Source organism: Osmerus mordax, chromosome 15 (assembly GCF_038355195.1).
Source record: "Osmerus mordax isolate fOsmMor3 chromosome 15, fOsmMor3.pri, whole genome shotgun sequence".
NCBI lineage: Eukaryota > Metazoa > Chordata > Actinopteri > Osmeriformes > Osmeridae > Osmerus > Osmerus mordax.
In genome coordinates this window covers 16,644,970-16,672,947 of record NC_090064.1, presented here as the reverse complement: position 1 = coordinate 16,672,947, position 27,978 = coordinate 16,644,970, and the positions used below count along the sequence as shown (strand labels likewise).

At 41.3% G+C, this 27,978-nt stretch overlaps 2 protein-coding genes and 1 long non-coding RNA gene across 8 annotated transcripts; 2 read left to right on the top strand and 1 right to left on the bottom strand.

Annotated features, from left to right (window-relative positions):
• Positions 1–33: 33 nt before the first annotated feature.
• Positions 34–27,693, bottom strand: LOC136957368 (uncharacterized). 6 transcript variants are annotated; one of them, XR_010878297.1, is made up of 5 exons: positions 27,606–27,693; positions 21,288–21,400; positions 7,154–7,305; positions 845–924; positions 34–564 (listed from the first exon to the last, which is right to left on the bottom strand). It is a non-coding gene; the product is annotated as an uncharacterized lncRNA (long non-coding RNA). The 6 variants fall into 6 exon arrangements; XR_010878298.1 differs by lacking the exon at positions 27,606–27,693 and adding an exon at positions 27,210–27,321; XR_010878295.1 differs by lacking the exon at positions 27,606–27,693 and adding an exon at positions 24,145–24,480.
• On the top strand, positions 3,561–13,627 carry LOC136957366 (myosin-7-like). Its single transcript, XM_067251249.1, has 37 exons — positions 3,561–3,761; positions 3,892–4,035; positions 4,118–4,274; positions 4,363–4,390; positions 4,483–4,588; positions 4,682–4,774; positions 4,860–4,923; positions 5,064–5,162; positions 5,273–5,376; positions 5,469–5,607; positions 5,700–5,818; positions 6,002–6,151; positions 6,278–6,448; positions 6,538–6,847; positions 6,934–7,004; positions 7,112–7,317; positions 7,419–7,542; positions 7,636–7,772; positions 7,847–8,102; positions 8,235–8,477; positions 8,554–8,730; positions 8,812–8,957; positions 9,039–9,129; positions 9,218–9,607; positions 9,706–9,832; positions 9,998–10,116; positions 10,195–10,391; positions 10,474–10,657; positions 10,736–10,901; positions 10,990–11,114; positions 11,198–11,506; positions 12,091–12,294; positions 12,405–12,701; positions 12,837–12,941; positions 13,048–13,143; positions 13,226–13,360; positions 13,493–13,627. Exons 1-37 carry the CDS (start codon positions 3,561–3,563, stop codon positions 13,511–13,513), a joined length of 5,811 nt encoding a protein of 1,936 aa, XP_067107350.1. The 3' UTR covers positions 13,514–13,627.
• LOC136957363 (myosin-7-like) lies at positions 16,797–27,375 on the top strand. The gene is made up of 37 exons (XM_067251246.1): positions 16,797–17,005; positions 17,159–17,302; positions 17,385–17,541; positions 17,634–17,661; positions 17,795–17,900; positions 17,995–18,087; positions 18,180–18,243; positions 18,398–18,496; positions 18,607–18,710; positions 18,800–18,938; positions 19,206–19,324; positions 19,552–19,701; positions 19,805–19,975; positions 20,099–20,411; positions 21,060–21,124; positions 21,246–21,451; positions 21,570–21,693; positions 21,780–21,916; positions 21,997–22,252; positions 22,359–22,601; positions 22,679–22,855; positions 22,957–23,102; positions 23,183–23,273; positions 23,355–23,744; positions 23,843–23,969; positions 24,135–24,253; positions 24,332–24,528; positions 24,611–24,794; positions 24,873–25,038; positions 25,127–25,251; positions 25,337–25,645; positions 25,854–26,057; positions 26,143–26,439; positions 26,565–26,669; positions 26,776–26,871; positions 26,953–27,087; positions 27,254–27,375. Exons 1-37 carry the CDS (start codon positions 16,805–16,807, stop codon positions 27,272–27,274), a joined length of 5,808 nt encoding a protein of 1,935 aa, XP_067107347.1. The 5' UTR covers positions 16,797–16,804; the 3' UTR covers positions 27,275–27,375.
• Positions 27,694–27,978: the final 285 nt, after the last annotated feature.

The window sequence follows — 27,978 nt, the reverse complement described above, 5'->3', positions numbered from 1 at the left end:
AGAATAAGGTGTGATATTTTTATTACAGGCCATGTTATGATCAATCTTTAAAGAGTACTACAGAAAAGGTAAAAAAAAGTTAATTAATAAAGCTGACATCGGTCTAAACTTTCTTTAGACTGAAAACAAAAAGTAAACTAATGATCATCATAGAAAAAACACAATATCCTGTAATATAACCAACATAAAAACACACACATAAAAAGAGGGCCTTACTGGTCTATTACTGATACAGTGAGGTACAGTAATACAGCTTTTGTGCAGGTTATACAGTCCTGGAACCATTGTTACAAAGTGCTGTTTTGATTGTTAGCGCTAAAGGCACACACTAACAATCAAACATATGAGCAGAATCATGGACTGGTACACATATACAGAAAACAATTATAACATTGTTATTCAGCAATCCACTTAGACATTCATGTATACATACAGATATCATATAAATCATCAAAATGATATTAAAGTCAAACCCTCTGTCTGTGCAGTGTAGTTCAGAGTATCACATGGCTCCATCCAATGACTTCTGTGTCTGACCAAGCGATTCCATTTAGAGGTATAATACTATTATTTCAAGAAACAACAAGAACAAAAAGTTTCCCAGTTCAGCTATGACATAAATGTGAAAACATATTTATGGACAGTATTTGAATGTTGTCATTTCAGGTAGCATTATTGTTACAGATTATCTATAATCAAATAAAGAAAAAAACTAATATATATCTATATTAGGTTTGATATAATAAAGATACTGTATTAACATTTAAGCTAAGCCAAAGATGCTAAAAATACGAGACATTCAAATATGAGACAAAAAGTAATTAGAGCTAAGAAAACCTCATACCTTGACTTGGACTCTGGTGGGCTGTGACCATTATGCCTGACAGAGAGTAATTCACTGTCTCCACATTCCAGAATCAGAATCTGCAAGTCACATGGGAGAGGAATGAGTGAGTGACTTAGTTGTCCAAGAAGGTCCTTTTACCTCACTGACACATGGTGATAAATATTCCCTCACCTGAAGTCTGACAGCTGCAACAGGGACAGTAAATATAAAATCAATCATCAATTATTTGAGTTAAGATAAAACCATTTAGTAAAAAGTATTAGTCAAAAAGAAACATTGACTAAACTTTAAATTCCAGTTCAGTTCACACTGCTTGTGGAGGACAGATGCATAAATATAGCATCCGACCTTGATGGAGAATGATATTGGCAAAGACAAAGAGGAGTCCACTTCCCTGTGGTCTTACAGTCTTAACATGCCAGTTGCATTGTGTTCAGTGCCACGTCGCTGCTAACACGTGGAGACTGGACAGCTGGGAATGAGGGGTATAAAGAAAGGTTGTGCTGGGAATAGACGGCTCAGATGTTGACACTTAGTAAGGTGCTTCATTGAGGGGGGGGGGGGGGGGGTCAAGGTCGACCCAAGACACAAAGAACACATATTTTCCAATTATATTTCACGAATATAGTAGAGCCATAGTGTTCATCTCAACACTATATTCAAGAAATACAATCTCCCAGCGTACTATGAAGTATAACCTTGTTTGTTTTACAATCTTTTTCACCTGAGTGGCTGTACAGCTTACTGACAGCATACCAATATTTACATTGTTAACATATGGAGTGGTATGTTAAGCAATAAAAGTTAATCAAGGAACCTCAAGGGTTCCAGCAATAAACCAAGGTGTGAAGTTGTGAAAGTCAAGAGGTCTCATTTCTGCCCCTTGAAGTCTTAACACAGGGTATCACTCTTCAGCAGCGACTGCCACCACATCATCACCTTCTACACAGCCTCACACTTGTGCACAGTAATACACTGACAGGTCTGATACCTTCACAAAAACAAGACCAATGGTCTTTGGCTCCAATGACAATCCTTTCCTTGCCAGCAACCTAACAAGACAGCTCCCTCAGCTCTATGCTGTCTGAAGGACACGGTTAGAGACATGATTCAGGCATATTAGTCAGTTAATTCACATTGAATACACTGAAAGAAATCTGATTTGATGAAAGTATGAAAAGTATTTGATAGCCTATGGAATGGAATGTTACGGTTAAGAAGGTTTGGGTGTGTTTCTGTTGGGACACATCCCTGTCACACTCCAGTGCTCCTGTTAGGCTAGTATAAGGTGTGTGCTGCAGAACATACAGACTGAACTAGTGCTCAGGCAGACTTGATTGCATCTAGTAACAATTTCACAGGTCTATTTTTGTACCAATGGATAAAAAGGAAGAAAGCAACACCATGTGGGCAAGATAATGTTCTTCTTACAATAGCTGCCACACTTTTGTTGCAATGGAACAGGACGCTGACCTTGCCTTGAAAAACAATAAAAGACAGCTGCAGTTGTTTAAATCATGCAACAAGCCTCGTTAACGGAAATTGATGGCCTTAGACACTATCTATGACCGAATGTACCTGCAATTTAAGTGCATTCACTAATATAAATTTACGAACATTCTCATGTTAACAAATAAGACCCCATCATTAACTAACCCCCACAACAGCATAAAAACAAACACTTTGGTAAACTTTGATGAACTTGAACACTTGTTTTTCCATGATCTTCTTAATGAAATGCAAATAAACAAAACAATCTCCTTTTGATGAAAAAATACACAAAAGTATGTGGAAGAATATCATAGATATATCTGCATTTTATTTGCCGTCAACAAACTCCTCCAAAGAAACTAAAGAGTTAAATCATGGCCGGCTGCCCGACTCTCCTCTCCCCTCCTCTACAGCCACTGAGGCCTTATAGGTATCTGAAGTACACTCCTCTATAGCCAAATACAGATGTTTTTCATTTAGTAATAATTTATTTCATGGCTTGTTTTCCTTATAGAGGGTAACAAGCCCCTTTATAAAGACGCCTTCATGTCTGGAGGGGAACAAGACAGAACAAATCAAAAGGTATGAGAGAAAAGGAAAGCTGTTATGTTATCTGTGCTTGGATGAATATCAACAAATAGAAAACAGCTGTTCAGTGTATTATAGGTGTTTGTCTACTATTTTCTCAGCAGACACCCTTTCTCCAAACTCAACTCAGCGGCGGTTAAGGTAAGAGCACAAATATTATAAATATGTATCCAAACTATGTTTTTTGCAGTGCCCCCTAAAGGTGCTATGTCTTCATCAGGGTGCTCTCCCTCCTTTGCTAGTCAAGGTTATTTTGATTGATTTATATGAACCTATTATATACTGCACAGAGCCTTGGTACACTCAGTAACCTCTGTAATATAGAAAACAGGCAGCAGCAAAGGTTTTATTTATAGAACCTAAAGGTTTTCTGAGGTGAGAATATAGAGAGGGATTACACCAGGGTTAACAAAGTTTACTCCATTATGGTCATGTTATTCTACTATCAGGTTATTCTACTGTCAGGTTATTCTAATCTTGGAATATAAATAGAAGACATGCAGCATGATACGATTTATATTATAACTGAATGGAGGATGTGAACATTTCTAACATTACCAGTGAACTACATGAACACGTTTTTATATCCAAGTTATTGATGCTATTGATCTTTTTTCCCCCAACAGATCTCAGGATGGGGGACGCCTTGATGGCAGAGTTTGGGACAGCAGCTTCTTTTCTGCGGAAGTCAGACAAGGAACGTCTGGAGGCCCAGACTCGTCCTTTTGACATGAAGAAGGAGTGCTTTGTGCCTGACCCAGAGGTTGAGTACGTCAAGGCTTCAATTACCAGTAGAGATGGGGACAAAGTCACAGCTGAAACTGAGTTTGGGAAGGTACGTACATTACAGAAATTTGTGCAAAAAATTGCATGTAGGATTAAAATTCAAGATGGTTGATTTGATTGTTGTTTTTGCCATTTAAGATATTTAACTCTGTAAACAATTCGTCTATTCTATTTTTCAGACAGTAACAGTGAAGGAAGTTGACGTCCATCCCCAGAACCCGCCAAAGTTTGATAAAATTGAGGACATGGCGATGTTCACCTTCCTGCACGAGCCTGCTGTGCTGTTTAACCTCAAAGAGCGTTATGCAGCCTGGATGATCTACGTGAGTAACACAACGTACAAATAGGTTCCTACTGAGTAGAATATGATCATTAAAGAAGTAAAACTACTCTCCTCCCCCACAGACCTACTCAGGACTGTTCTGTGTGACTGTCAACCCCTACAAGTGGCTGCCAGTGTACGATCAGTCAGTTGTCAATGCTTACAGAGGCAAGAAGAGGAGTGAAGCTCCTCCTCACATCTTCTCCATCTCTGACAATGCCTACCAGTACATGCTGTCAGGTAAAACACAACATGGTCTTTTAATACATTTGTACTGATGAAGCCAAATTGATCAAATTAATGTGGAAATGTGCCTTTTTCTTGAAAGACCGGGAAAATCAGTCTGTCCTGATCACGTAAGTGCATAAAAGCCTACATGACTTAACTTGGCCATACAATAGGTATGTCTCTGGCTCTTTCACACTGTGCATTTTCTATCCCTTCTCAGTGGAGAATCTGGTGCAGGAAAGACTGTGAACACAAAGAGAGTCATCCAGTACTTTGCCAGCATTGCAGCTGTGAGTGGAAAGAAGGACGCAAGTCAGGAAAAAAAGGTAACATTGTAATCCTGACAAAGAGAATACTAATTTACAGTTATATTAGCAATACTTACTATAGTTTGACATTGTGTAAATATTGGATTCTAGGGTACCCTGGAGGATCAAATCATCCAGTGTAACCCTGCCCTGGAGGCTTTTGGTAATGCCAAGACCATCAGAAATGACAACTCCTCCAGATTTGTAAGATTTATAAATTCATGTTTAACATCATCACCATGTTTATCTCACCCAGTTGACAGTGAGTGTACAATTCCTTCACTTACAGGGAAAATTCATCAGAATTCATTTTGGAGTGAGTGGGAAGCTTTCATCCGCAGACATTGAAACTTGTGAGTCGTTTACGACTAATGTCTCCAAAATGATGCTGTATTTAATACAAAATGACAAAATCATCAAAGCCAATGACATACTGCTCATAAATCCTGGATTTGAGTAAATGTTTTTTATTGTATTTTTCTCTTTTTGACAGATCTTCTGGAGAAGTCACGTGTCACTTTCCAGCTCAAGGCTGAGAGAGACTACCACATCTTCTACCAGATCCTGTCTCAGAAGAAGCCAGAACTGCTGGGTCAGTATATAAACAGCAGTGTATTTAATATACCAAAAATGCTTATGCATCGACTACTGTGGATTTAAACAACCCAATCACATAATTTAAGTTTAAATACTTATTTACAGAGATGCTGCTTATCACCAGCAACCCCTATGATTACGCCTTCATCTCCCAAGGAGAGATTGCTGTAACTTCCATTGATGATGGTGATGAGCTCATGGCTACTGATGTTAGTGAAACATTTACACAGCAAACATGTTTATCTGTGGTTAGTATTTGACCATCATTGGAGTGTATACACTGTGTACTATTGTGTACTAGGAAGCCTTTGATGTGCTTGGCTTCACACAAGAGGAGAAGAACGGCATTTACAAGCTGACTGGTGCCATCATGCACTATGGCAACATGAAGTTCAAGAACAAGCAGAGGGAGGAGCAGGCAGAGGCAGATGGCACTGAGGGTGGGAACACGTACTAGACAGTTTGTCTGTAGCATCATTGTATTTTTGTCTATGAAAAATCCTAAAAGGAGTGTCAACATAAACATTTCCAGATGCTGACAAAGTGGCGTACCTGATGGGCTTGAACTCTGCTGACCTGATCAAGGGTCTCTGCCACCCAAGGGTCAAAGTAGGAAACGAGTGGGTCACCAAAGGTCAGAATGTCCAGCAGGTGATTGTCAGAGAATATACCTCCATGAGCTTTTTTAAGACCTCATGCCATACATGACGTCCAATAAAGCTTTAATGATGTGCTACAGTGAATAATTATACTTTTTTAACTAAAACTATCAATTCTGAAAAAGAACGTTTGCTGACGTTTCATAATGTTTTTCTAATCCATCCATCTCTGCAGGTATACTACTCTGTTGGTGCACTGTCCAAGTCAGTGTACGAGAAGATGTTCCTGTGGATGGTGGTGAGAATCAACCAATCTCTGGACACCAAGAATGCTCGTCAGCATTTCATTGGTGTGCTGGATATTGCTGGCTTTGAAATCTTTGATGTGAGTATTTGGTGGAAAGGGATTACGTTGAACTTTAAGAACCTTTATCTGTCCATATCTATCTTACTGTCTGGCAATCTATTTTGCTCTCAGCGATCACACTGAACCTGTAAATCTCTTTTCCAGTTCAACACCTTTGAACAGCTGTGCATCAACTTCACTAATGAGAAGTTGCAGCAGTTCTTCAATCACCACATGTTTGTGCTGGAGCAAGAAGAGTACAAGAAAGAAGGAATAGAATGGACATTTATCGACTTTGGCATGGACTTGCAGGCATGCATTGAGCTAATTGAAAAAGTAAGCAATTCACAATTACAATTTGCCTTGTAATTATAATGCAAACTTTTTTTCCCATTTTATTTACAAAGTTTTGTCTTACTTTCTAGCCCATGGGTATCATGTCCATCCTTGAAGAGGAGTGCATGTTCCCCAAAGCCAGTGATGCTACATTCAAGGCCAAGCTGTATGACAACCACCTGGGAAAAACTGCCAACTTCCAGAAGCCCAGGATGATAAAAGGTCGACCAGAGGCCCATTTCTCCCTGGTTCACTATGCTGGCATAGTTGACTACAACATTGGTAACTGGCTGGTGAAGAACAAGGATCCTCTGAATGAGACTGTGGTCGGACTCTTCCAGAAGTCAACAATGAAGTTACTTGCTGTCCTCTTTGCTGGTTATGCTGGAGCCGATTCAGGTTTGTTTATGGAGAGTATGTAAAGATTAGTCTTTAAGTATTTAAACATGAGTTTCATCCAAAACGTGATTCATTTTGCCATGAAGCCGTGGCAGAGTCTGGTGGAGGAAAAAAGAAGAAAGGCTCTTCCTTCCAGACTGTGTCTGCATTGCACAGGGTCAGTAAGAGTTTGATTTGATTACACTGATGCAGCACAGTGACACCCAATATACTGGGTAACATTGTTTCAATCTCAAACAAATTTACCTGTTGACGCATTTACAGGAGAACCTGAACAAACTCATGACCAACTTGAGGTCTACTCACCCCCACTTTGTGCGTTGCCTCATCCCCAACGAGACCAAGACTCCTGGGGCCATGGAGAACCCTCTGGTCATGCACCAGCTGCGCTGTAACGGTGTGCTGGAAGGCATCAGAATCTGCAGGAAGGGATTCCCCAACAGGATTCTGTATGGTGACTTTAAACAAAGGTGAAAAAACAGATTAGCCAAGTGTACAATAACATTGCTCAGTTTAAATACGACAAACAACAATAAAGTTTGATATTTTTGTGATGCTCTTTTCAATTCAGATACCGCATCCTTAACCCAAATGCTATCCCTGAGGGACAATTCATTGACAACAAGAAAGCAGCAGAAAAATTGCTAGGCTCTCTGGACATTGACCATACCCAGTACAAATTAGGACACACTAAGGTAAATCATGTACAAATACAATGTTGCAAAGTATTGTTTCTTTGAGGGAGGAGAAATTAAAGTTGTCAAAATATATATATATTTTTTTATCAGGTGTTCTTCAAGGCTGGTCTCCTGGGTACACTTGAGGAGATGAGAGACGACCGTCTCGCCCTCATCATCACAGGGATCCAGGCCCATTCACGTGGTCTACTTGCCAGAGTTGAATTCCAGAAAATTGTGGATCGCAGGTACGGACAGACATTGCTAAAATTAACTGAACAAGTTTACAAGTGAGTTCTGAATATGATGTTGTACTTTGCAGAGATGCCCTGCTTGTGATCCAGTGGAACATCCGTGCCTTCATGGGGGTCAAGAATTGGCCCTGGATGAAGATGTACTTCAAGATCAAACCTCTGTTGAAGTCAGCCGAGACTGAGAAAGAGATGGCCAACATGAAGGAAGAGTTTATAAAACTTAAAGAAGCTTATGCTAAATCTGAAGCCCGTAGGAAAGAGCTGGAAGAGAAAATGGTCTCCCTTCTCCAGGAGAAGAACGACCTCCACCTCCAAGTCCAAACTGTGAGCTGTATTTCAACAACAAAAAAAGCAATAGCGCAATCTAGAGTTCAGAATAAATTTGAATATATTCATTTAAGTACATTGTGTTTACACATTGTTGTCCCTTATACACTTTTTGCTGTATTTGATCAGGAACAAGATAATCTTAGTGATGCTGAAGAGAGGTGTGAGGGATTGATCAAGAGCAAGATCCAGCTTGAGGCCAAATCCAAGGAGCTGACTGAAAGACTGGAGGATGAGGAGGAGATGAATGCAGAGCTTACTGCTAAGAAGAGGAAGCTGGAGGATGAGTGTTCAGAACTCAAGAAAGACATTGATGATCTGGAACTCACTCTGGCCAAAGTGGAGAAGGAGAAGCATGCCACGGAGAACAAGGTAAAGACCAACTTGACTTGTGAATGAGATCAAAGTAAATGTGAGAACAAAATATACCTACAATATATGACTTCAGGTTAAAAACCTGACTGAGGAGATGGCAGCTCTGGATGAAATCATCGCCAAGCTGACCAAGGAGAAGAAAGCTCTCCAGGAGGCTCACCAGCAGACACTGGACGACCTTCAGAGTGAAGAAGACAAAGTCAACTCTCTGACCAAGGCCAAAACCAAGCTGGAACAGCAGGTTGATGATGTGAGTATCAACAAATTAAGTTACAAGTAGAACAATGGTGTATGATTTTCGTCATGATATTCTACTTGTATGATCAACCAGCTTGAAGGTTCTCTGGAGCAAGAGAAGAAGGTAAGAATGGACCTTGAGAGAGCCAAGAGGAAGCTGGAGGGAGACCTGAAGTTGACCCAGGAGAGCCTAATGGACCTGGAGAACGACAAACAGCAGATGGAGGAGAGACTGAAGAAGTAATATTATGAACTCAAAGGACTGTATCACCACAATGCTTACTTTTAGCGAAAGGGTTACAATGTGTATAATTTCCACAGGAAAGACTTTGAGATAAGTCAACTCAACAGCAAGATTGAGGATGAGCAGGCCATGGGTGCACAGCTTCAGAAGAAACTGAAGGAGCTGCAGGTTAGTCAATAGCACTGTATGGTTAAAGCTGCCTTGTAGGATACCAGCTGTTTGAACTCTGATCTCATCAGAAATCCTTACATTGTAGGCCCGTATTGAGGAGCTTGAGGAAGAGCTGGAGGCTGAGAGAGCTGCCCGTGCCAAGGTTGAGAAGCAGAGGGCAGACTTGTCCAGAGAGTTGGAGGAGATTAGTGAGAGGCTGGAGGAGGCTGGTGGAGCCACTGCTGCCCAGATTGAGATGAACAAGAAGAGGGAGGCAGAGTTCCAGAAGGTGCGCAGAGACCTTGAAGAGGCTACTCTGCAGCATGAGGCTACAGCTGCCACTCTGAGGAAGAAGAATGCAGACAGTGTGGCCGACCTGGGGGAGCAGATTGACAACCTTCAGAGAGTGAAGCAGAAGCTGGAGAAGGAGAAGAGTGAGCTCAGGCTGGAGCTGGACGATGTGGTCTCCAACATGGAGCAGATTGTCAAGTCCAAAGTGAGTGGTCCTAATATGAGAAGTAAGGAATTAGTAACAGGTGTATTTAAGTAGCCTACTGCATATACTGATGTCCAATTAAATACCTCTTTAAACAGACAAACTTGGAGAAAATGTGCAGAACCCTTGAAGACCAGATGACTGAATACAGGACTAAATCTGAGGAGGGACAACGATCCATCAATGATTTCACCATGCAGAAAGCAAAGCTTCAAACTGAAAATGGTAAGAAAACTGTAGATGAAAGATGTAGCCATGAAAGTCTAATGGATACACCACAGCTTAAACCTTTGGTTTAATAGAGAAAATATGATTTAGACTGAAAAGACTTTCAAAGTGTCCCAAAGAGTATTCAAAACAGCATAACAGATATGTTATTTGTAATAACAGGTGAACTTACCAGGCAAATGGAGGAGAAGGACTCCCTGGTTTCCCAACTTACGAGAGGAAAACAGTCTAATGTTCAGCAGATTGAGGATCTCAAAAGACAACTGGAGGAGGAAGTCAAGGTATGGACAGTAACTGCATTATCATTCTAGCAGAAATAATCATGGGCCAGCATCAATATTATGTCTACCTTTTTCCAGGCAAAGAATGCTCTAGCCCATGCAGTGCAGTCTGCTCGCCATGACTCAGAGCTGCTGAGGGAGCAGTATGAGGAGGAGCAGGAGGCCAAGGCTGAGCTGCAGCGCAGCATGTCCAAAGCTAACTCTGAGGTGGCTCAGTGGAGAACCAAGTATGAAACTGATGCCATCCAGAGGACCGAGGAGCTGGAAGAGGCCAAGTAAGGAGATACTTACCATGTACCACAATACAGTCATAATGATTGCGCTAGGATTATAACAAGTTTATTTTCTGTCAAACAGGAAGAAGCTGGCTCAGCGTCTGCAAGATGCAGAAGAGGCTGTGGAAGCTGTCAATGCTAAATGTTCCTCCCTGGATAAGACTAAACACAGACTCCAGAATGAGATTGAAGATCTCATGGTGGATGTGGAGAGATCCAATGCTGCTGCTGCTGTTCTGGACAAGAAGCAAAGAAACTTTGACAAGGTACAGTGACGGATCTTCAAGAGAATCTGGGTAGAAATACAGAGCACCATTCGTTAATGCTGCTTGTGTCACCTCCAGGTCCTGGCAGAGTGGAAGCAGAAGTATGAGGAGTCCCAGACTGAGCTGGAAAGCGCCCAGAAGGAGGCCAGATCCCTCAGCACTGAGCTGTTCAAACTGAAAAACTCCTATGAAGAGTCTCTGGATCATCTGGAGACCATGAAGAGGGAGAACAAGAACCTCCAAGGTCTGAATATTTACAAACTTGGCATAATTCTGTACATTGTCAATCAACATTGGACATTCTTTTAAACTGAATGGATTCCTGTCAACAGAGGAAATTTCTGACCTGACTGAGCAACTTGGTGAGGGTGGAAAGAACATCCATGAGTTGGAGAAGGTTCGTAAACAGCTGGAGCAGGAGAAGGCTGAGATCCAGACTGCTCTGGAGGAAGCTGAGGTGAGACAACAAATCTTTTAAAATAATAAAAAGTACTCCCAGAAGCATTTGCTGGACACACATTGTGGGCTGTGTTCTTGTAGGGCTCCCTGGAGCACGAGGAAGGCAAGATTCTCAGAGCTCAGCTAGAGTTCAACCAGGTCAAAGCTGACATTGAGCGCAAACTGGTTGAGAAAGATGAGGAGATGGAAATGGCCAAGAGAAACCAGCAGAGAGTGGTGGATACCCTGCAAAGTTCCCTGGAGTCTGAGACTCGCAGCAGGAACGAGGCTCTCAGGCTGAAGAAGAAGATGGAGGGAGACCTCAATGAGATGGAGATCCAGCTCAGCCAGGCCAATAGGCAGGCAGCAGAGGCCCAGAAGCAACTCAAGGGCCTCCATGCACATCTAAAGGTTACATTATGTATTATTATTTTAAACATAAAAATGGTTAATCCAAGAAATATATATATCTGTGTATACATATTTGTCATAACTTAGAACAAATTGGAAGTTCAAGTAATACCATGTCAATACTACAATCAAATATTCATCAGAATCAGAATCAGAATCAGAAAGGGATTTATTCGCCATGAAAGTTTGCACAGACAAGGAATTTGCTTTGGCAGGAAGGTGCATACAATAAACATATACCTAAAATTTAAATATGTGGACTAACTATACTAAGGGTACATAAACTAGCAGTACTAAGTGGGATAAATATAAGTTGCCGTAAATTACAATATAAAAATACAAAAATACAAATATTACAAAAAATACAAATGTACAAGATACCATGTTGTGGTGCAGTGCAAAAGCAGTGTGTTTTAAGCAATAAGTCATTTGAGTCAGTGTGGTCCCTTGGCCTTGTTGAAGAGGCCAACAGCGGAAGGGAAGAAACTGTTTTTGTGGCGTGAGGTATTGGTCCATTAAAGCAAGAGAATAATAAACCAAATGAAAGTGCAAGTACATGACCAAAATATTCTATTTCCCGACAGGACTCCCAACTGCAGCTGGATGATGCTCTTCGTGGCAATGATGATCTGAAGGAGAACATTGCCATTGTGGAGAGACGTAACAATCTGCTGCAGGCTGAACTGGATGAGCTGAGGTCCATGGTGGAGCAGACTGAGAGAGGCCGCAAACTGGCTGAGCAGGAACTGCTGGATGTCAGTGAGAGGGTTCAGCTGCTACACTCTCAGGTAACATGTTGATGGAGTACACCAGTTAAACACTTTTTTTTTTTTACGTCAAAGGTATGGTGAAAATATATTTATTGAGCTATAGTAATTCTGTGCTGTTACATGTCTAGAACACCAGCCTGCTGAACCAGAAGAAGAAGCTAGAGGGTGACACTTCCCAGCTTCAGAATGAAGTGGAGGAGGCTGTGCAGGAGTGCAGGAATGCTGAGGAGAAAGCCAAGAAGGCCATCACTGATGCTGCCATGATGGCAGAGGAGCTGAAGATGGAGCAGGACACCAGTGCTCACCTGGAGCGCATGAAGAAGAACATGGAGCAGACCATCAAGGACCTGCAGCACCGTCTGGATGAAGCTGAGCAAATCGCCATGAAGGGTGGCAAGAAGCAGGTCCAGAAGCTGGAGGCCAGGGTGAGTGTCTGAGGCTGGTTGGTACCTTATGGTACCTTATTCCATCCTTCCAACAAATGATTTAAGATCATGAAACGTTATCCTGAGGGAAAACAGGTTCACAGCTGTCAACAACTTGGTATCCTTTTCCTCCAGGTGAGGGAGCTGGAGACAGAGGTGGAGTTGGAGCAGAGGAAGAGCAGTGATTCAGTGAAAGGAGTCCGTAAATATGAGAGACGCATCAAGGAGCTCACCTACCAGGTATACAGTAGTTCTTGCTGTCATCTGTAAAATGTCCTTTCATCAGAGCGTAGAGCTTGAGAAACAAGATGGAACATGATTCTGTTTCCCTTTCGTCATGGTCCAGACTGAGGAGGACCGTAAGAACTTGAGCCGTCTGCAAGACCTGGTGGACAAACTGCAGCTGAAGGTCAAGTCCTTCAAGAGAACTGCAGAGGAGGCTGTGAGTAGAAATAGTGATCTCAGAAGCATTTCTGATTTCAGTTTGCTTGAGGGACTAAAATTATTCTCATTGTCTTTCTCAGGAGGAACAGTCCAACTCTAATCTGGGCAAGTTCCGTAAACTGCAGCATGAGCTGGATGAAGCAGAGGAGAGGGCTGACATTGCTGAGTCCCAGGTCAACAAATTGAGAACCAAGAGTCGTGATGCAGGATCAAAGGTTAGTTTTTTTTAAATCAGAATAATAAAGTCTGCATTTTCTGGTCGTCTTTGTGGGATCCAATTTCCTTCAAATCAGTTACAATGAATCTCTAATTACCTTTACTATCTACTAATATTGATCCGTCTTCAGAAAGGACATGATGAAGAGTGAAGCTCCGATGGACCTCTGCATCTCAAAATGATGGTATCGTAGGAATGTAGTTTTCGCTTCATTCTTCCAAGTAACTATCTATAAAGAATAAAGAGTGAAGTGTTTCAAACTCTACCTTGTGTGCCACTCTTCCCTTAATAGACAGGTATTTAATATTTAGTAGATATAAGTGGACAGCCGGATTGCTTTATAGGGCCTTTATCAAACCAACTGACCTCAAACCCTTCCCCTCTTGAGGCATAGAATTACTTCTCATCATTTATCGAGTGACCATATCTAGCTGTATCTGCGTTAGAATGATTCTTCATCACACATTTGACTTTATTAAAAGGATAGAATCACACTTGGTTTGGATATGTAATTTAATAAATCAGGTGGCTGAGCGGTGAGGGAATCGGGCTAGTAATCCGAAGGTTGCCAGTTCGATTCCCGGTCATGCTAACTGACGTTGTGTCCTTGGGCAAGGCACTTCACCCTACTTGCCTCGGGGGAATGTCCCTGTACTTACTGTAAGTCGCTCTGGATAAGAGCGTCTGCTAAATGACTAAATGTAAATGTAATAAATATGGTAGGTTAATTATTAAACTGTATTGTAACAGTTTTATATACATTTGAATCACCAATTAAGAAATGTAATGTTTTGGGAAAGGTTGACACAAGAATTTCTGTTGTGATCCCTCTTAATAAGAATTTTTTACTCTCACCAGGTATAACTGTCACAACCTTAATGTAACAATAATATCCTTATATTCTGAGGCTTAATACTAAAAAACCTTTAAGAAATTCAGTGCCTTTATAAATTGATTGATATAAAATAATCATACTCACTTTTTGATTCAAATGAGCAGTCCTTAATTCAGCTGTGCCTTGTCAAAGGACAAACAGCAGATATTATTGGAGAGCAATATGCAGTGATATGTTTCCTTTGTGGTCCCAAGGAGGCAATTCTGACATTGTTTTCTCAGTGGTGCTGCCACATTCATTCATTGACAGAGTAAAACCCCTGTCTGTAAGCAAAAGAAAATCGCAGTTCCTACAGTATATAACTAATGTTATTTTTATTAATTATTGTCACTTTAGAGTAAACTGTGACCCCTATTTCACAAATAATTGCAATCACAAAAACAAAATATAGAAACAAGGCAGCTGAGAATTACCTCAACAGTCCCTCCTCCACTTCCTCTCTCCTCCACTTCCTCCTGTGTAACATTCAGTTCTGGAGGCTAATTCCGGAGCCTGAGGTGTGAATTTATGAGAGTTGAGAAGACTTCTGTTTGCTATGCAAAGGTCTTGAGAGAGGTAACACTTTCTCCTGCAAAAATGTCTCTAACGTTATCACAGTGTAGATGACGACAATTTCCAAGATAAATAAATTGCCCATTTTCTTGACCTTTGTAACTTGAGACTAGAAAACTCAAGACCAAAGTGGTTCCGCACCCAACACCGTATCCAGTACTGTATTTAACAAGATGTACAGTGGTCCAACCATTTCGATTGATGAAAATTATTTTAACCTTTGCTACGGTTTTATTTATTGAGACAACGTTACCCCAAATTTATCTACTGCCCAGTAGTTTATTCATAAATATGCTCCGTTAATCTAACATTCATTAGGATTACAATAATTGACTTTTGTGCCGTACAATGGATAAGGATATACAGTATAAGGCTAAAACGGCCACAGGTTACTTGAGAGGGTTGACATGTGTTTGTCCATGTGCAGCTAAAATTAATTTCTTCATGAGCAGTGAGACCTTTGTAAACAAGCAACAGCTGTCACAACTAATCTGTTAGAAAATCAGAGGTTCAAGATTGGGCTTTCAAGTATGTTAAAATGACTCATGGACAAGAAATTCCACATGCCTTGGCTTTGTCTCAGTGATAAAGGAAAGAAAACGATGCTACGTCAAGCATGATAATAGACCCTCAGTGACTGACCTTGACTTCATAAAAGGAAATCTGCAGTTGTCCGCACCATATATGCAAACAAAATGCTGTAAGTTTACGTAAAGCATAATTATTTTTTACCTCTTACATTGTCAATGTGAGAAAATGGTCAGAACATTGAACGGAATTATTAGATTCTAGCTATTTTGTACACAAAAAACTAAAAAGGATGGGCAGTCAGCTCTGAAGTTTGTCATTACCATCATGAAGTTTTCTGATGTCAAATTAGGAGCTACAGCAAAGGATGATGCTCTCAAAGCCCTCAGGTCACTCCTCCCCCTGGCCCCTATGATAGCCTCTTGGAACAATGAGCCTCATAGGTCTATGGGAGCACACCTCTACCCCAAATAAAGAAATATTTGCATTTGGTTTATCTAGCCCATGATCTCTGTCCATGTAGGGCTGAACAATACCCTTTATAAACTGTCATGCAGGGGAGGAGAGGAGACATACCATAGGCAACCTGAAGGTAAGAACATAAGAGGAAGGAAGGATCCTTGTCTTCCTGTAGGAACCAATATTTGTCTTTAACATAATATCAGAGGATATAGATGCATCTAAAACAATTCTGAGCTGCTGAATAGTTTGATTGTTCTTTACATCCATTTCATTCTCAGCTACAACATTTGTTCAAACTCATCCAAGCCTAACCAACATCAGGTAAGAACTGTTTCAATGGAAATGGAAAATTGTACAGTGTGATGTGACGATAGTCTTAAACATAAATCATGTACAGTGTTGTGAGTTATCGTCACTGTATTTATAACACATTTCATTGTATGAATTGGCCATTTCGATGCATAATGAAAAAACAATGGTTGCTGCCATCATGTGGCCAACATGTTGAAAATAGGAAATCTTAAAATGTCATAGACTGTACACGTAAAACAAATTGACAAACGCATCTCGCAAGAGTAATACTGAACTTTTGTTGTCTAGCTTCAGTGACTTTGCTTTACTATGCAGATCATTTCATACAGTAAACCTGTGTGGGACTGTCCGGTAGCCCTTTACATTGAGGTTTCATTAACTACCATATAACTACATAGCAATACCTAGAGTACCAACATTGTAGTAAAATACAAACTGCTATGTAGTTAGACTTCAAAGTTTGACAGTACACAATTGAAACATTGTCTGAGCTCCTTTTGGGTTGGGATTTCGAGAGGTAAGTGGATTTTAACATTGGTCTTGTTTAGGTAACACACATTTTAACTGCCTACTTCTACTAGTTACTGTACATGGTGGTAAATGTAACCTGTATGTTAAGTTGATTAAACAAAGCGTACATCATTTCAACGAAATAGAATGTTTTTTATTACCCATGATCTCGCAGATCTCAGGATGGGGGACGCCTTGATGGCAGAGTTTGGGGCAGCAGCTTCTTTTCTGAGGAAGTCAGACAAGGAACGTCTGGAGGCCCAGACTCGTCCTTTTGACATGAAGAAGAACTGCTTTGTGCCTGACCCAGAGGTTGAGTACGTCAAGGCACTAATAAGCAGTAGAGATGGGGACAAAGTCACAGTTGAAACTGAGTTTGGGAAGGTACGCACAATTATTAATAAATAAAAATAGCTGATTGTAAAACTGTTTATACTGTATATGGTAAACAGTAAATCAAGTCTATGGTATTTTCTAATAATGCAAAAGGTCACAAACAGTAAAGTAATTTACAGTCTGCACTCTATCCATTTCCAGACAACAACTCATAAGGAGGATGACATCCATCCCCAGAACCCGCCAAAGTTTGATAAAATTGAGGACATGGCGATGTTCACCTTCCTGCACGAGCCTGCTGTGCTGTTTAACCTCAAAGAGCGTTATGCAGCCTGGATGATCTACGTGAGTAACACAACGTACAAATAGGTTCCTACTGAGTAGAATATGATCATTAAAGAAGTAAAAATACTCTCCTCCCCCACAGACCTACTCAGGACTGTTCTGTGTGACTGTCAACCCCTACAAGTGGCTGCCAGTGTACGATCAGTCAGTTGTCAATGCTTACAGAGGCAAGAAGAGGAGTGAAGCTCCTCCTCACATCTTCTCCATCTCTGACAATGCCTACCAGTACATGCTGTCAGGTAAAACATATTGAGATACATATTGGTATTTGATTTGATTAAGCTAATTGATCAAATGAAAGTGGAACATGACACTGGCTTTATCTTGACAGACAGGGAAAATCAGTCTGTCCTGATCACGTAAGTGCATAAAAACCTACATGATGGACTTTCAATTGGTCATACAACATGTGTGACAATCGCGCCTACCAGCCATAGAACTCAGTCACTATGTCTGTTACATTATAACTGTGCATTTTCTATCCCTTCTCAGTGGAGAATCTGGTGCAGGAAAGACTGTGAACACCAAGAGAGTCATCCAATACTTTGCCAGCATTGCAGCTGTGAGTGGAAAGAAGGACGCAAGTCAGGAAAAAAAGGTAACATTGTAATCCTGACAAAGAGAATATTAATTTACAGTTATACTATCAAAACTCACTATAATTTGACATTGTATTTGATATTGGATTCTAGGGCACCCTGGAGGATCAAATCATCCAGTGTAACCCTGCCCTGGAGGCTTTTGGTAATGCCAAGACCATCAGAAATGACAACTCCTCCAGATTCGTAAGATTTCTTTAGTCATGTTTAACATGCACTATATTCTACATGATTATATCACCCAGTTGACAGTGAGTGTACAATTCCTTCACTTACAGGGAAAATTCATCAGAATTCATTTTGGAGTGAGTGGGAAGCTTTCATCCGCAGACATTGAAACTTGTGAGTAGTTTAAGACTAATGTCTCCAAAATTATGCTGTATATAATACAAAATGACTGGTTTGATAAAATCATCAAAGTCAATGACATCATGCTCATAAATCCTGGATTTGAGCAATTGTTTTATAATGTATTGTATTTTTCTCTTTTTGACAGATCTCCTGGAGAAGTCACGTGTCACTTTCCAGCTCAAGGCTGAGAGAGACTACCACATCTTCTACCAGATCCTGTCTCAAAAGAAGCCAGAACTGCTGGGTCAGTATATAAACAGCAGTGTATTTACTATACTAAAAATGCTTGTACATTGACCACTGTGGATCTAACCAACCCAATCACATAATTTAAGTTTAAATACTTATTTACAGAGATGCTGCTTATCACCAGCAACCCCTATGATTACGCCTTCATCTCCCAAGGAGAGATTGCTGTAACATCTATTGATGATTCTGATGAGCTGATGGCTACTGATGTAAGTGAAGCATATATATAGCAATCAGGGCAATCTACTGTAATAGTATATGTAAAAATGTCATGTAAACATTTTCAACTTTACAAAAGGAAGCCTTCGATGTGCTGGGCTTCACCCAAGAGGAGAAGAACGGCATTTACAAGCTGACTGGTGCCATCATGCACTATGGCAACATGAAGTTCAAGAACAAGCAGAGGGAGGAGCAGGCAGAGGCAGATGGCACTGAGGGTAACTTTTAATGATTCAAATATTAAAACTGTCATATTGTATACCACTTGAATCCCTTGTGCGTGGCATGGTCTTTAAGCATTGTGAAATATTTCAGTGTTCAAATGTGAAATCTGTTATCAGCACCATCAAACCTTCCAAATGTTTTGGACCTCAATGGATCTTAATTAATTAAATACAAGATTACATAAAACCAAAATGTCACCGTGGGGCTATATCCAACCAGCTACAAACTATGTTTTACAAATCCCTGCCTCTGCATTTCAGATACCGACAAAGTGGCGTACCTGATGGGCTTGAACTCTGCTGACCTGATCAAGGGTCTCTGCCACCCAAGGGTCAAAGTAGGAAACGAGTGGGTCACCAAAGGTCAAAGTGTCCAGCAGGTTAGTCTCAAGATAATAGTTATCACATGAGGGTTACATTGTTAGAGAGTTTCAACAGAAGCCTAGCAATAATGTCGCTCAGATCTTGTGACCTTCAAAACATGTATGTATTACGTATTTTTGGACAAAGTTGGATTAACGTCCATAGAAATTATCCCTCTGTCCATTTTTACAAATTTTCATATTGATCCATGTTTGATGCAATTTATTGTACCCTCTCTCTACAGGTGTACTACTCCATTGGTGCTCTGTCCAAGTCAGTGTATGAGAAGATGTTCCTGTGGATGGTGGTGAAAATCAACCAAACCCTGGACACCAAAAATGCACGCCAGCATTACATTGGTGTGCTGGACATTGCTGGCTTTGAGATTTTTGATGTGAGTATTTGGTGGAAAGTGATAATGTGCACATTACAAACGTTTATACTTTAGTACGATTCGCAGTCAGCAAGAACACTGAACCTGTACATCTCTTCTCCAGTTCAACACCTTTGAACAGCTGTGCATCAACTTCACTAATGAGAAGCTGCAGCAGTTCTTCAATCACCACATGTTTGTGCTGGAGCAAGAAGAGTACAAGAAAGAAGGAATAGTTTGGGAGTTCATTGACTTTGGCATGGACTTGGCAGCCTGCATTGAACTAATTGAAAAGGTTGGTCTGTGTAGATGTTTTTTGTGTGTCCAAAATTAATCACATGAAAGTTTTCTTGTGAACGCATATGAAATGACAAGATGCAACATTTCTAATTGTTACTTTTAACTTCTCTGTCACCAGCCCATGGGTATCATGTCCATCCTTGAAGAGGAGTGCATGTTCCCCAAAGCCAGTGATGCTACATTCAAGGCCAAGCTGTATGACAACCACCTGGGAAAAACTGCCAACTTTCAGAAGCCCAGGATTATAAAAGGTCGACCAGAGGCCCATTTCTCCTTGGTTCACTATGCTGGTATCGTTGACTATAACATTGGTAATTGGCTGGTGAAGAACAAGGACCCTCTGAATGAGACTGTGGTCGGACTCTTCCAGAAATCAAGCCTGAAGTTATTGGGTGTGCTTTTTGCTGGATATGCTAGTGCCGACGCTGCTGGTAAATATAAAAATTATTCTGATCTTTAAAAAAAAAAAAATTATGATGATAATATCGTATTTCTTCGAATAAACACAGCCCTCGAATAAAAAACGCACCAAAAATGAACGTTGTGTAATAAACACTGGCCTTGAATAAACGCTGCACCAAAAAAATCTTAAACGGTTATTTAATTGGTTAAATTCAACCCCAGTATTTATTACACATGTACATAACTTTCTGCACAGCTTTCTGTTTGAAAACTAACGTGTATGAATGTTTAGGCATGCTGTTTCAGATTTCTACACAATGTAGAACACCTGTATTTGAGACAGTTGTACTACCAACGCACACCTAATTGATAGCCAATGAGAATGGGAGTTGCCGCACTCATAGACAAACAAAGAATAGACAAGGAGATCAGCAGTAGTAAATGAAACCTGCGTTTTTAGCTGCATGATTCATTTGTCACAATGTCAGCAACAAAGTTGTCTATGGCTGCGATGCAGCTACAATTCACGAAATCTCTCTTACTAATTAAACGCTGCCCTCGAATAAACGCCGCCCTCGAAAAAACGCTGCACCAAAAATGAACGTTATTTAATAAACGCTGCAGAGTTCATTCGAAGAAATATGGTATACTGTATTTTATCTTCCAATTCATGACAGCTGAGGCTGGAGGAGGAAAGAAGAAGAAAGGCTCCTCTTTCCAGACAGTGTCTGCTTTGCACAGGGTGAGTTCGTGTGTGGATGTTCAAGATGTTACAGTGATGATGATGAATTCGTTTTTACTATAGATTAGATCTTATACAAAAACACTAATAGCACGATTGTTTAATATGTTTCTATTCACAGGAGAACCTGAACAAACTCATGACCAACTTGAAGTCTACTCACCCCCACTTTGTGCGTTGCCTCATCCCCAACGAGACCAAGACTCCTGGGGCCATGGAGAACCCTCTGGTCATGCACCAGCTGCGCTGTAACGGTGTGCTGGAAGGCATCAGAATCTGCAGGAAGGGATTCCCCAACAGGGTTCAGTATGGTGACTTCAAACAAAGGTGGAAAAGAAAACTAGAGACTAACACTGTTTTTCCATAAATGTTTAATCTTTTATGTATAAACGTATACAGATCAATGCACTCAATAATAGTTTTATACATTTATGATTTGATACAGATATCGCATCCTAAATCCAAATGTTATCCCTGAGGGAGCGTTTATGGACAACAAGAAGGCAGCAGAAAAACTGCTGGGTAGTCTGGACATTGACCATGAGCAGTACAGATTAGGACACACCAAGGTAAATATACTGAAAATGAGAGGCTGGCATAAACGCCCTGTTTCAATGAGCAGCATGAACAGGTATAATTTGAGTATCTTTATCAGGTGTTCTTCAAGGCTGGTCTGCTGGGTGTTCTTGAGGAGATGAGAGACGACCGTCTCGCTCTCATCATCACAGGGATCCAGTCCAGAGCACGTGGTGTACTAGCCAGAAATGAGTTCCAGAAAATTGTAGAGCGCAGGTATTGTACAAATTGACATACTGTAGTTCGAATTCAAAAAATTTGAAGTGAGAAGTTAAAGAGACATTACTTCTTTGCAGAGATGCCCTGCTTGTGATCCAGTGGAACATCCGTGCCTTCATGGGGGTCAAGAATTGGCCCTGGATGAAGATGTACTTCAAGATCAAACCTTTGTTGAAGTCAGCGGAGACTGAGAAAGAGATGGCCAACATGAAGGAAGAGTTTATAAAACTTAAAGAAGCTTATGCTAAATCTGAAGCCCGTAGGAAAGAGCTGGAAGAGAAAATGGTCTCCCTTCTCCAGGAGAAGAACGACCTCCACCTCCAAGTCCAAACTGTGAGTGAAAGTCACAACAAAGTTTTATAATGATATAACTGAAGTCTTTCATTGCAAGTTGTAATTATTTGATCCCCTCCCATCCCCTTTTGCTGTATTTGATCAGGAACAAGACAGTCTGGGAGATGCTGAGGAGAGGTGTGAGGGATTGATCAAGAGCAAGATCCAGCTTGAGGCCAAGTCCAAGGAGCTGACTGAAAGACTGGAGGATGAGGAGGAGATGAATGCAGAGCTTACTGCTAAGAAGAGGAAGCTGGAGGATGAGTGTTCAGAACTCAAGAAAGACATTGATGATCTGGAACTCACTCTGGCCAAAGTGGAGAAGGAGAAGCATGCCACGGAGAACAAGGTAAAGACCAACTTGACTTGATAATGAGATCAGAGTAAAGGTGAGAACAAAATATACCTACACAATATTTGTTTCAGGTTAAAAACCTGACTGAGGAGATGGCAGCTCTGGATGAAATCATCGCCAAGCTGACCAAGGAGAAGAAAGCTCTCCAGGAGGCTCACCAGCAGACATTGGACGACCTTCAGAGTGAAGAAGACAAAGTCAACTCTCTGACCAAGGCCAAAACCAAGCTGGAACAGCAGGTTGATGATGTGAGTATCAAAAAATCAAGTCATCAAGTGTTGCTTTAAGTTACAAGTAGAACAATGGTGTATGGTTTTTGTCATGATATTCAATTTGTATGATCAACCAGCTTGAAGGTTCTCTGGAGCAAGAGAAGAAGGTAAGAATGGACCTTGAGAGGGCCAAGAGGAAACTGGAGGGAGACCTGAAGTTGACCCAGGAGAGCCTAATGGACCTAGAGAATGACAAACAGCAGATGGAGGAGAGACTGAAGAAGTGAGATTATAACCCAAAGGACTGTATCACTACAATGCTTACTGTTAGAGAAAGGGTTACAATGTGTATAATTTCCACAGGAAGGACTTTGAGATAAGTCAACTCAGCAGCAAGATTGAGGATGAGCAGGCCATGAGTGCACAGCTTCAGAAGAAACTGAAGGAGCTGCAGGTAGTTACTGTATGGTTAAAGCTGCCTTGTAGGATACCAGCTGTTTGAACTCTGATCTCATCAGAAATCCTTACATTGTAGGCCCGTATTGAGGAGCTTGAGGAAGAGCTGGAGGCTGAGAGAGCTGCCCGTGCCAAGGTTGAGAAGCAGAGGGCAGACTTGTCCAGAGAGTTGGAGGAGATCAGTGAGAGGCTGGAGGAGGCTGGTGGAGCCACTTCTGCCCAGATTGAGATGAACAAGAAGAGGGAGGCAGAGTTCCAGAAGGCGCGCAGAGACCTTGAAGAGGCTACTCTGCAGCATGAGGCTACGGCTGCCACTCTGAGGAAGAAGAATGCAGACAGTGTGGCCGACCTGGGGGAGCAGATTGACAACCTTCAGAGAGTGAAGCAGAAGCTGGAGAAGGAGAAGAGTGAGCTCAGGCTGGAGCTGGACGATGTGGTCTCCAACATGGAGCAGATTGTCAAGTCCAAAGTGAGTGGTCCTAATATGAGAAGTTAGGAATTAGTAACAGGTGTATTTAAGTAGCCTACTGCATATACTGATGTCCAATTAAATACCTCTTTAAACAGACAAACTTGGAGAAAATGTGCAGAACCCTTGAAGACCAGATGACTGAATACAGGACTAAATCTGAGGAGGGACAACGATCCATCAATGATTTCACCATGCAGAGAGCAAAGCTTCAAACTGAAAATGGTAAGAAAACTGTAGATGAAAGATGTAGCCATGAAAGTCTAATGGATATACCACAGCTTATACCTTTGGTTTAATAGAGAAAATATGATTTAGACTGAAAAGACTTTCAAAGTGTCCCAAAAAGTATTCAAAACAGCAGAACAGATATGTTATTTGTAATAACAGGTGAACTTACCAGGCAAATGGAGGAGAAGGACTCCCTGGTTTCCCAGCTGACCAGAGGAAAACAGTCTAATGTTCAGCAGATTGAGGATCTCAAAAGACAACTGGAGGAGGAAATCAAGGTATGGACAGTAACTGCATTATTATCCTTGCAGAAATAATCATGGTCCAGCATCAATATTATGTCTACCTTTTTCCAGGCAAAGAATGCTCTAGCCCATGCAGTGCAGTCTGCTCGCCATGACTCAGAGCTGCTGAGGGAGCAGTATGAGGAGGAGCAGGAGGCCAAGGCTGAGCTGCAGCGCAGCATGTCCAAGGCTAACTCTGAGGTGGCTCAGTGGAGAACCAAGTATGAAACTGATGCCATCCAGAGGACCGAGGAGCTGGAAGAGGCCAAGTAAGGAGATACTTACCATGTACCACAATACAGTCATAATGATTGCGCTAGGATTATAACAAGTTTATTTTCTGTCAAACAGGAAGAAGCTGGCTCAGCGTCTGCAAGATGCAGAAGAGGCTGTGGAAGCTGTCAATGCTAAATGTTCCTCCCTGGATAAGACTAAACACAGACTCCAGAATGAGATTGAAGATCTCATGGTGGATGTGGAGAGATCCAATGCTGCTGCTGCTGTTCTGGACAAGAAGCAAAGAAACTTTGACAAGGTACAGTGACGGATCTTCAAGAGAATCTGGGTAAAAATACAGAGCACCATTCGTTAATGCTGCTTGTGTCACTTCCAGGTCCTGGCAGAGTGGAAGCAGAAGTATGAGGAGTCCCAGACTGAGCTGGAAAGCGCCCAGAAGGAGGCCAGATCCCTCAGCACTGAGCTGTTCAAACTGAAGAACTCCTATGAAGAGTCTCTGGATCATCTGGAGACCATGAAGAGGGAGAACAAGAACCTCCAAGGTCTGAATATTAACAAACTTGGCATAAATCTTTACATTGTCAATCAACATTGGACATTCTTTTAAACTGAATGGGTTCCTGTCAACAGAGGAAATTTCTGACCTGACTGAGCAACTTGGTGAGGGTGGAAAGACCATCCATGAGTTGGAAAAGATTCGTAAACAGCTGGAGCAGGAGAAGGCTGAGATCCAGACTGCTCTGGAGGAAGCTGAGGTGAGACAAAAAAATATTCTTAAAAAGATAAAAAGTACTCCCAGAAGCATTTGTTGGACACACATTATGGGCTGTGTTCTTGTAGGGCTCCCTGGAGCACGAGGAAGGCAAGATTCTCAGAGCTCAGCTGGAGTTCAACCAGGTCAAAGCTGACATTGAGCGCAAACTGGTGGAAAAGGAGGAGGAGATGGAAATGTCCAAGAGAAACCAGCAGAGAGTGGTGGATACCCTGCAAAGTTCCCTGGAGTCTGAGACTCGCAGCAGGAACGAGGCTCTCAGGCTGAAGAAGAAGATGGAGGGAGACCTCAATGAGATGGAGATCCAGCTCAGCCAGGCCAATAGGCAGGCAGCCGAGGCCCAGAAGCAACTCAAGGGCCTCCATGCACATCTAAAGGTTACATTATGTATTATTATTTTAAACATAAAAATGGTTAATCCAAGAAATATATATATCTGTGTATACATATTTGTCATAACTTACAACAAATTGGAAGTTCAAGTAATACCATGTCAATACTACAATCACATATTCATTAAAGCAAGAGAATAATAAACCAAATGAAAGTGCAAGTACATGACCAAAATATTCTATTTCCCGACAGGACTCCCAACTGCAGCTGGATGATGCTCTTCGTAGCAATGATGATCTGAAGGAGAACATTGCCATTGTGGAGAGACGTAACAATCTGCTGCAGGCTGAACTGGATGAGCTGAGGTCCATAGTGGAGCAGACTGAGAGAGGCCGCAAACTGGCTGAGCAGGAACTGCTGGATGTCAGTGAGAGGGTTCAGCTGCTACACTCTCAGGTAACATGTTGATGGAGTACACCAGTTAAAACAGGTTATTGCATTCTTTTTAAATAAAAAAAACTTAACACATATTCTCTTATAGAACACCAGCCTGCTGAACCAGAAGAAGAAGCTAGAGGGTGACACTTCCCAGCTTCAGAATGAAGTGGAGGAGGCTGTGCAGGAGTGCAGGAATGCTGAGGAGAAAGCCAAGAAGGCCATCACTGATGCTGCCATGATGGCAGAGGAGCTGAAGAAGGAGCAGGACACCAGTGCTCACCTGGAGCGCATGAAGAAGAACATGGAGCAGACCATCAAGGACCTGCAGCACCGTCTGGATGAAGCTGAGCAAATCGCCATGAAGGGTGGCAAGAAGCAGGTCCAGAAGCTGGAGGCCAGGGTGAGTGTCTGAGGCTGGTTGGTACCTTATGGTACCTTATTCCATCCTTCCAACAAATGATTTAAGATTATGAAACGGGAAAACAGGTTCACAGCTTTCAACAACTTGGTATCCTTTTCCTCCAGGTGAGGGAGCTGGAAACAGAGGTGGAGTTGGAGCAGAGGAAGAGCAGTGATTCAGTGAAAGGAGTCCGTAAATATGAGAGACGCATCAAGGAGCTCACCTACCAGGTATACAGTAGTTCTTGCTGTCATCTGTAAAATGTCCTTTCATCAGAGCGTAGAGCTTGAGAAACAAGATGGAACATGATTCTGTTTCCCTTTCGCCATGGTCCAGACTGAGGAGGACCGTAAGAACTTGAGCCGTCTGCAAGACCTGGTGGACAAACTGCAGCTGAAGGTCAAGTCCTACAAGAGAACTGCAGAGGAGGCTGTGAGTAGATTTAAGTGATCTCAGAAGCATTTTTTATTGCAGTTTGCTTGAGACTAAAATAATTGTCAATGTCTTTCTCAGGAGGAACAGTCCAACTCTAATCTGGGCAAGTTCCGTAAAATGCAGCATGAGCTGGATGAAGCAGAGGAGAGGGCTGACATTGCTGAGTCCCAGGTCAACAAATTGAGAACCAAGAGTCGTGATGTAGGATCAAAGGTTAGTTCTTGTTTGACTGACTTGTAGTTTTAAGTATAGAATATTGAATCCAAGCCTCTTGATTTCCAATGGTCTATATACAAATAATTGTGTATTTTAGCCTGTTTGCAGTTCTACCTCACCTTTTCTGACTCTTTTCTGGATCCTTCTCCATCTTCTCCATCAGAAAGGACATGAAGAAGAATGAGGCTTCAAGATGGACTTGCCAAATTCTTGAAACAATAATAATGTAGTGATCCCTTTATTTTCTTTGTACAAATTAAGTTAAATAAAGAGTTAGCACCTTTCTATGCTGCTTGTCCTTGTACAGATTTCTTGGATCAGATATAGCCAATATAGAATGACACAATCTATTTGGAACATCTGATCAAATACATCTAATACTGGATTACTACTGTGGTAGTGTATATCAAAACGTCATTAATTACAGAAAGTCCATACTGTAAACTGACATAAAATATCAACATGAAATACTTCAACCACTTAATGTATTATATACTTTTATAAATCATACTTACTTTTCGATGGATTTCAATGTGCAGTCTTAAATTCTGATGTGCCTGCATTAAGAACACTATCAGACAGGAGAGATTACGTCATGATAAACTTCCTTTGTAGTAGGAGTAAGACATCCGTTCTATCTATTAGTCTGTTTAACCCCAACTCTTAGTCAGCAGCACTTGAATCCATGTTCTTGTATTGTTCATGCCTCAGGTGAGCTGTTTGGTCAAGAGACATTCAACAGGTCTCTCTGAAATTTTGTAATAAATAATGACCCATGTTCCTTCCCTTAACGATACTGACAGCACGTTTTAGAGCCCCACAGATGACCACATAAGTCGCCATGTGACACTTCAGCAGCACATATTCTTTTCGTCCTTGAGTGTAAAG